This window comes from Trichosurus vulpecula (genome assembly GCF_011100635.1).
Source record: "Trichosurus vulpecula isolate mTriVul1 chromosome X unlocalized genomic scaffold, mTriVul1.pri SUPER_X_unloc_1, whole genome shotgun sequence".
NCBI lineage: Eukaryota > Metazoa > Chordata > Mammalia > Diprotodontia > Phalangeridae > Trichosurus > Trichosurus vulpecula.
Genome location: NW_023494377.1, coordinates 8,466,286 through 8,475,462, shown reverse-complemented (window position 1 = coordinate 8,475,462; position 9,177 = coordinate 8,466,286). Strand labels below are relative to the sequence as shown.

At 52.6% G+C, this 9,177-nt stretch overlaps 1 protein-coding gene across 1 annotated transcript; it reads right to left on the bottom strand.

Annotated features, from left to right (window-relative positions):
- Nucleotides 1-735: 735 nt before the first annotated feature.
- Nucleotides 736-6,785, bottom strand: IRAK1 (interleukin 1 receptor associated kinase 1). Its single transcript, XM_036740434.1, has 8 exons — nucleotides 6,539-6,785; nucleotides 4,593-4,760; nucleotides 3,912-4,067; nucleotides 3,200-3,300; nucleotides 1,883-2,071; nucleotides 1,623-1,687; nucleotides 908-1,022; nucleotides 736-807 (listed from the first exon to the last, which is right to left on the bottom strand). The coding sequence occupies exons 1-8, from the start codon at nucleotides 6,672-6,674 to the stop codon at nucleotides 736-738; spliced, it is 1,002 nt and encodes a 333-aa protein (XP_036596329.1). The 5' UTR covers nucleotides 6,675-6,785.
- Between the last annotated feature and the right edge of the window lie 2,392 nt (nucleotides 6,786-9,177).

Genomic DNA, 9,177 nt, shown 5'->3' with positions numbered 1-9,177 from the left:
GAAAATTATGCAAAATAAGTGATTAAAACTGTCCAGAGATCCTACTGCTAGGCATAAACTTCCAAGGAAGTCAAGACAGAAAGGTCTCAAATTGTGATACATTAATGTCATGGAATATTTCTACTCCATAAAAAATGATGACTATGAGGGGCAGCTAGGTGGTGCTTCAGCGGATAGAACATCAGCCCTGGAGTCAGGAGGACCTGAGTTCAAATCCAACCTCAGACACTTGACACCCTTACTAGCTGTGTGACCTTGGGCAAGTCATTTAACTCTGATTGCCTTGCCCCCCCCCCCCAGATGAATATGCATTCAAGGAAGCATGAGAAGACCAGCATGAACTGATGCAGAGGAGAGTAAGTACAATTAGGAAAACAACATATACAATGACTACCACAACGTAAATGGAAAGAACAAAACGCCCCAGTTTTCTGAATTGAAATTCAGACTCCCCAATCCAATGTGAATATTGTGTAAATATAATAACCAAGCTTGGCCCTGGAGAATGCTGAGAAAATTGCAGAGGGAGGGGGATTAAGGGGGTGGAATGCTGCATATATTGTCAACATGTTGGGGACTTTTGCTGGATTGTTTTTTTCTCATTTCTTTTTTAATCTTTGTTAAAAGGGATGCTGAGATGGGGGTGGGAGGTGGATATCTTCAGAAACAAAGGGGATGTAACCAAAGACATCAGTCCAGAAAGAAAGTAAGCTCTTTGAGTATTGGGGCTATTTGTTAATATTTGGCATGGTGATTGGCAAGCACAGAGCAGATGCCTACTACAAAGACGTGGGTTTCACCTAGCTTCTGGTGCCCCAAAGGCAAGGATCACGTCTGGGAAGCTGCACAGGGACCAGGGGTGTTTGACTAGAGAAAGTCAGCATCACCCAGTTGGTTGAATACCTACCTGAGAGTGCAGCTGGTCCTCCAGGGAGCCATTGGGTAGGAAGACGTAGACCAGGCAATAGATGTTGTCTTGAATGCAGTAGCCAGCAAAGTCCACGATGTTTGGGTGACGGAACCTGGTTGAGAAAGGCAGGGCCAGAAGCCGTGGAAGAACATGTTTCAAAAAAGGCACCCTGATTATTGCTATCTCTCTGCTTCAATTCGTGATACAAGAACCATAAGGCCACCCCATTCCCAAACAAGGACAGGGTGTATAGTACAAAGAGCCCAGGTGTCCAAGTCAGGAGGGCTGGGCTCTCTCCCTGGCTTTGCCTCCTACCAACTCACCGTGAGCCTTAGGGTGATGAGGACAATGATGATAGCTAAGAGTTATATAGTGCTTCAAGGTTATATCATTGAATCCTCCTAACAACTCCATCAACACCTCCATTTTACAGATGAGGAAACTGAGGCCAATACAGCTAGTTAAATGCCAGATGGGATTTGAACCTGGGTCTTTCTGACTCTACGTCTGGTGCCACACTCCCTTCTCTGAGCTTCGGGATTCTCACCTCTAAAATGAGCAGCCTGAACTAGATCGTCACTGCCATCCCTTCCAGTGATCAGCACAATATGGTCATCTTCAAGGGTTAGCTAGCTTTGCCCGCAACTGTCCCTCCTTCCCCATCCCAACTCCCCCAGGGATTCTAGCTCAAGGTGTGGCTTTCACAGCTCACCGAGACAACTTCTCCACTTCAGTGCCAAAGCTTGTCTTGATGGTGTTCCACTCCAGCTCGGCATCCTGTTGTCAGGGTTAGAGGAAGACACCTCCAGCAGCTTCCCCATCTCTGCCCCCCGCTTCCCAAAGGATATCCCTCTGCTCTGTCAGACCATTCCAACCAGACTCTTACACTTCCCTCGGGTCCTCCCTGGATTTCTAAGTTTGGCATAGCTTTGGACCTCTCCCTCCCCCAGCCCAACCTGTTACTCTTCAAACCTCCTTGAGCCTTTTAACAGCATAGGAAGTGTTTCTCATCACAGCCCGGTACACACAGCCAAAGCCTCCCTCGCCAATCTTCAGCTCCTCTGAGAAGTTGCAGGTGGCCTGGGCGATCTCAAGGAAGGGCCAGCGGAAGGGGGATGGGTTGGCACAATGCACTGGGGAGATTTTGTTCTCTTCTCCTTGCTGCAAAAGGAGACCGCCCCCCCCCCCCAAGCTGGGTGAGGCTGAAGCATACGGAGCCCACTGCCTCCCTCTGCCCAGTGCCCTCAGGCCCATCACCAGGCCATTCGTGGTGGCCTGCTTCTTTCCCTACAGGAACTCAACTCTGTCTAAACATCAGCTGAATGGCCAATAAGCTAGTATCTCTGCTAGCTTTTTAGTTGAGTGAAAGAGAGAAAACTCACTTGTGTACAAAGAGGAAGAATTTATCAGGTAGATTATGCCTAGAAGGCCAACCCTAGTCCCCAGAATCCTCTCCTTCCCTGTTTCAATTCAATTGGACAAATGGTGGCTGAATGAGCTCTCATATCATGCATTCCTGTGCAAAACACAGGGGAGGTCCCTGCCATCTCGGTGGACCTGCCCCAGATCACACAGCAAGTAGGTGGCAGAGCTGGGATTTGAACCCAAGGCCTCTGCCACTGTCCCTCCACCGAGGCCCCTCAAGCTTTGGATGGCTTGCTTTGCTTCCTGTTGCCCATCCTTTCTCCCTGAGTTATTCACATTTTTTTCCCTCCTGAGATTATCATGGAGACTCAGTTTCCTCCTCTTTTAAATGACTCTAAGGCCCCTTCTTGGTCCAGATCTGCCTTAGTGCCTTCTTCTAAGTGTTGTCACCCTTAGTGGCATATAAGCTCCTCAAGGGTAGGCTGGGTTTCCTTACTAGCACATAGTGGGCACTAAATGCTTATTTGGATCATTGAGGGCAGGTAGTAATGGTTTTCAGTTGCATCTTTATATCTCCATCCCTAAAGGAGGCTCCTAGCACTAGTGCTGGAAGGCCACCCAGTCAAACTCCATCTTACACAGGAGGAAACAGGCCCAGGGAGGGAAGGGACTTCACCTAGGTCACACAGGTAGGCAGTGATAGAGCTGCCTCCACAGCCAGGGCCCTGTCCACTCCACACACTGCCTCCCTCAAGGCACTGAAATGAACTGTCCATCTGTCTGCTCGACGTTCTCTTTCTTCCCTACTGGATGAGGGGTCTTCCTGAGGGTGGGAGCCTCCTCTTTCCAGTCTCTTCCCCCAGTGCCTAGGTAAGGGCTCTGCCCAGTGGGGGCACTCGGGGCAGATTGAGGGAACACACATACCTTTGCGGAAGAAGAGGAGGTGTTAGAGCCGAATGGCCCAGCCCCTTGGGGTGCAGGGCTCGGGGTAGGGCAAGGGAAGGACCGGGAATCTGAGGGGAAACCTGGAAGAGTTTGGTGAGGGGAAGAAAGTGAAATGTGATTGGGTTAGCCCAGACCAGGGCCTCCCCAACCAAACCTGGCCACCCTTCCCCCTCAACCCTCTCAGCTTCAATCTGATGTCCAGGCCCAGGGGCCTCTGGATGGGCCGAGGAGGGACTGCTTCCTGGGGCACTCCCTGAGCAATCAGCCCACCAGCCACAGCCCTTTTGGCTTGAAGCAAAAATCAAAAATAAATCTAAGGGGGATTTTTCTACTTGTTGACAGAAGGATTTGGCATTCCAGAAAGGTCTCCCTGAAGCCAGCTCCTGGGTTTCACCTCAAAGAGAATCTAATTTACAGAAATCTGAAGGACACACAGCTTTCTAGGAACACAGCTGACTGCCCTAAGCCCAGGACACAGATCTGGGGCCTGGTATCTGAGAGGTGGGGAAGGTTCCAAAAGGACCCCTCCTTTCCTTTTTCAGAAGGAGGCTTCACCCTAAGCTCAGGATCCACTCCCCACCCCCCCACCTGTCCACTACAGCTGGCCCAGGGGGTATTAAGGGGGCAATGTTTCATCCCTCTCCTTCAAGAAGCTCTGGATTCCTCCTCCCCAAATAAAGTGCCCCATTACCTGGGGAAGGGAAGGTCGAGGCAGATGGTGGCACCTTGGGAGGCCTGGCTCCCTCTTCCTTATTGAGGCTAGTGGGCTTTGGGTGAGGAGGGGGCCATGGAGGGGTGGGTGTGCAGGTTGAGGCAGCAAGGAGCAATGATGGGGGTTCAGGGTCCCCTAAAAGCATAGGGAAGGAAGGAAAAGACACAGAGATACTGTTATAAAAGCAAGAATGACAGCAGGGAATGATATGGGGTATGTGGGTGGGGGGGGAATAACATGCTTTCCCCCTCCATTCCATCACCTTCTTGAGGCCAAGGGGAGGGACATAAGCCGGCCTCCCTTCACAAGGGTGGGGTGAAGGAGATCCTCTCTTGGGGGGTGGATGCTATTTCTAGGAGCCCAGCTGGGGCCTGGCTGGGGTGTGGGAGGCAGAGGGAAAGTCCCTTGGACTTTAGGGCCCAGGGCTGGAGCTAGCTCTTTGAATTGAAACTCAGCCTCCTTTGGGGCTGAAGCCTCCCCAATCCAACTATTCTTCCCCAATTCCAGACCTAGAACAGGGGGAGTTCTAGGGGATAGCTGGGGACTTGACAGAAGGAAGGGAGGGGTACCATTTGGGCATTGATAGATGACACTTATGAGCAGACACAGGGTTGGGCATATGTATGTGGGGAGCTTGGGGGGTGGGGAGGGAAGACTCACAGCTGGTGATGATATCTCGGGCTCGAAGCAGTTGTAGGTGAGTGAGGATATGAAGGAGGTCAGCAACCCGGGCATTTTTGTTAATCCAAGGCCACATGATCCTGGCCGTTCGATCATGAAAACGCTCCCCCAGCCGCAGTTCTGTCTGGTCCTGAACAATGAGGGATGCTGAGAAACAAGAAAACGGGTCAGCCCCACACAGTCCAGTCAAAGTTGTCCTCGGGACATCTTATCAAGGACAGAAGCAGGTTGGGGCTTGGCTGTTGGCTTTGGTGACATCCCATCAGGCCTCCCTCAGCCCCCACTCTGACCACAATCCCTGCCATGACAGGAAGCCAGCAGTGGCCCTGTCCTAAGTCACTCACACCTTGGCCCTGCCCATGGACAAGGAACCCTGGCTTTTGAGCCACTGGCCCTGGAGTTCTAATACTGGCTCTGCCACTAACTTCATGGTGTGACCAAGGGCAAGCCACTTTACTTTTTCTGAAACTCAGTTTCCTCATTTGTAAAACGAAGGAGCTGGACTAAATAACCACCAGTCTCTTTCATTTCTCAATCCCTTTTGTTCCCATAGCCCCAGGTCACCTGCAGGAAAGAATCTGAAAAGCGTCTGGGAACAAATTGGGTGGGGGGAGAGAGAATAAGCCAAACTGGCTTCCTTGCCAGCCTGCCCCCTGCCCCAACAGGTTCTTGCCATCTCCCTCTCACTCTCTGGCCATCTTTCCTCTCCTCACATTGAATACTGGCACTTTTTCCTCTTGACCTCACTCTTTCTAGCAACGGGTGGGGGTGGGGGCAAGGGAAGAGCCAGACCTTGGCCTCTTGAACCGCACAAACCCTCCTGCATGGTCTTAGCTTAGAGCAGGGTCAAGGGAATAGATGGGGGAGGGCAAAGGGGAAGCTTTTTATTTAAACCTTTACCTCAATTTCCCCAGCTCAGCTCCCTCCTCCCTCTTCTGCAAGCACCCACAGCTACCAAGCTCAAGGTTCATGAATTTATCAACAAGAGGCAGCCTCTGGGCAGCTTATCTTTAGAGGTCCTGAGCTTGAATCCCTTTCCTACCTGTCCCTCTGGGAAAGTGGCCCCTTGTGGGCCACCTCTCTGGGTCTCAGTTTCCCCCTCTGTCAAGTGAGAGGCTTAGATGACCTCTAAGAAAAATGGGGGAGTATTGGATAGGGTGCTGGACTGGGAGTCTGGAATACCTGATGGAATCCACACTTAGTAGCTGTAAGACCTTAGGCAAGTCACTCAATGCCTCTGAGGCTCAGTTTCCGCATTTTGTATTTGTTCCTGGAGGCCACAAGAGTGTGTGTGTGTGGGGGGGAGGGGCGGTGATATGATAGGACCTGAAGTTTATAAGAAAATCACTTTGGTGGCTGAATGCAGGATGGACTGGCGTGGGGAGAGACTTGGGGCAGGCTGCACCCTCTTGCCCCTTTCTCCCCAAGCAATTATTACAATGGTCCAGGTGTGAGGGAATGAGGGCCTGCGTCGGGTTGAGGGTAGCGTCAGAGGAGAGACAGGGGCATGTTCCAGGGTTAATGGGGTCAACTCGCATCGTTCCAGACACGAGGTGCCCCGTGATTGTCCCCAACCCATCTCCCTGGCACGGGATTCTCCAACGCGCCGATCACAAAGGGAGAAGGGCACGGGTGACCAGGGAGAGAAGAGATGGTGGCTAACTGCGGGAGCGGGGAATTCGGGGTCGTTCCGCTGCCGAGCGGTGGCCCCCAGGGTGACTGCCGGGCGCGGAAGCAGAGGGAAGGGGTCCGGTGAAAGCTAGGGGAGGTCGGAGCGCACAAGCCGCCCTCGGCCGCCGGGCCCGGGGCTGGGCTGGGGGAGGGGGAGCCCCCGCTTCCCGCCCGAGCCACTTCCCTTCTCCCTCGGGCTGGCCCGCGGCCCCAGCGCGACTCCCTGGCAATGCCCCCTTCCCCCGCCTCCTCACCGAACTTGTACCAGTCCGTCGACTCCAGGGAATCCATCACTTGGTAGAAGCGACACATGATCCAGGCCGGCACCTCGTACACAAAACGCTGGGAAACGGAATCCCCAGACCCCTTCGGGCCCGCCCCCTCGGCCATGATCCTCCCGCGCGGCCAGCGTCTCTCAGCCTGCCGACGCCGAGGCCGAGGCCAAGGCCAAGGCCGGGGCCAAGGCGGGAGCCAGCCAACGAGCGAGCGAGCCCCGGGGCTTCCGAAGCGGGCCGGGCCAGGCGAGCCTATGAAAAATGAGTCACTTCCCCTTTAAATGGATCCCTTTAAACGTCCCGATGCTGGCGGGGGCGGGGATGGGGAGAGGAGGCGGGGTGGGAGGAAAAGGCGGCCCTTCTCACGCCCGCCTTCGTCTCGGGCCGCCACGTCGGGCGAGGCTGAGGGGGCGGGGCGCACTGTGGGGACGTCCGCTGGGCGTGGCCTGGGGAAGCTGTCTACTCTTTCTCTCCTCCCCCGCTCCTCCTCCTCCGCCTCCTTTGGGCTCGGAAAGGTTGGAATCCTTCCAGCCGCCTTCCGGCCCCCGGCCTCCCGGCCAATGGCTGAGGCGGCCTGGCTAGGGGAATCCTGCTTGCCATCAAATGCCGCAAGGAGGAGGGCGCAACTACGTGGGCCGGTGGAAAGGGAGCTAGCCGGAGCTGGCCTGTAGGGTCTGGCTCTGCTACCAACTCGCTGTGTGGCCTTGGGCAAGTCCCTTGCCTTCTCTGCGGCTCAGTGTGTTTCTGCAGAATGAGAGGGTTGACACCACTCACGTCCCACCAGAGAAGTGATGATCTTAAAGTGTAGAGATGCATTTTGGGGCAGGGCCAATGTGGGAATTAGTTCTGTTGGAATGCACATATTTATGATGTTTTTTTTTATTCAATAGGGAGGCAGTGGGGTGTGTGTCAGGTTTTTGCATCATTCTTTAAAAATAAGAGGGTTAGGCTAGATCACAGATTCTTAAACAAAGACCCCTTCCTAGAATCATGCTTTTAAATGCATAAAATAAAACCCATAGGATTACAAAAGAACCCGATTATACTGAAATACCATGATCACTATATTTAAAAAAAACCCCACCTAGTTAATTCATAGACCCCAAGTAAAGAACCCCTGGAGCTGTTTCCTGCGCCTTGTATATTTATGACAAACTCTGCTGATGCAGAATGCTGGAACTGCACAGGCCCTGGCAGTCAAGGCCAATCACTACCATGCATTTAATATGAGACAATGAACATTGTTATCTCTCTATGAATGGGTCTGAAGCCTGAGATATACAGTGAAAAGAGTACAGGCTTTTAAGTTAGAGGGCCTGGGTTCAAAGATTCCACCTAATGTGTTACATTTCCCCTGCCTTTGTTTCTGCATTTGTAAAACAAGTGAGCTGGACTGGGAAGTTTAAGGTAGGAGAAGGCCTGGAATTGTAAGGGGATCTCTCCCCATCCCATCAGCCCTAAGGGCTTAGCCTGAGCCGGGAGGAGCTGGTTGGAAGACAGTATTTGCCCCTGTCCAGTGACAGTCTCCAATCTACTAGGATCCAGGCCCTGTTGGGAATGTTGGATGGAGGAGGCTGCTGTTACAGACAAGTGAGGGGATCTCTACCCCACCATTTCCCATCAGCATCTTAAGCTCACAATGAGGGAAACAATTTACTGTATTCCAAAAGCATTTTATGCTGGGGGAGGACAGGAAGGAGAACATTGAACCCTCATTTTCAGAAAATAAAAATATCAAAGCTGTCTAAAGTCAGTTGCAACTCAAGGCTCTCCACTATCCGGTCTAAACGTACCTTTCCATCCTTGTGCTGAATGCTGGACCTGGAATCAGAAAATCTAGATGTAACCTAGCTCTGGCTCTTACTAGCCATGTGACTCTGGCCAATTTAGCTTTCTCTAATTTCCCCATTTGTAAATGGAGAGGGTATATCCTCTGTTTTGGCTAGGCCATTCAGTTATCTTCCCCACATAAAGTCATTCTCACCTGGTTTCTAGCTACCCATCCTCTCCTCTTCTAGGCTCCTCCAGAAAGATTTCTGGTTCATTTTAGCCCCAAAGCCTCATGGTCTGTGCTGTTTGTCAGCTCCTAGGGGACAGGGTCCCACCATTTTAGGAGTGCCCTCCTCCTGTCTCCTCTCCCCTCCAACCCTTTGGGACCCAGAGCAAGTCACATGGGAGGGAAAAGCTAGGCAAAGAGGAGCCAAAAGAACCTATTAGAATGAGTTTGGGAGAAGGGACAGTTTGCTTCCTAGCAGGAGAAACTGGCAATCTCAGGGTTAGGGTCAAGCTGAGGCTTCCCACTGCCTGCCCCTGCAAGAGGGAGAAACAGCTTATCAGTGTGGTTTAGCTGACAACTAGGTCAGACAACCACAGCTCAAGCTGGGGGGGGGGGTGAGGAGGGGCGGGGCGGGCAGCACCCAGGTCAACCTGGGTGTCTTGGGTAAAAGAACGGTGGCTAGGAGAGGTACCTAGTACTCGGCCCATAAAAGTAAGCAGTGGGACCCATTAAGGTGGCCCCAACCCCTTAAATTGCCCATCCTCCAGGCCCAGCAGGTTCACTGAATGGGCCAAAGTTGATCTTTCTGGCAGGAAGGACAGTAGGGTGGGAGGGGGAAAAC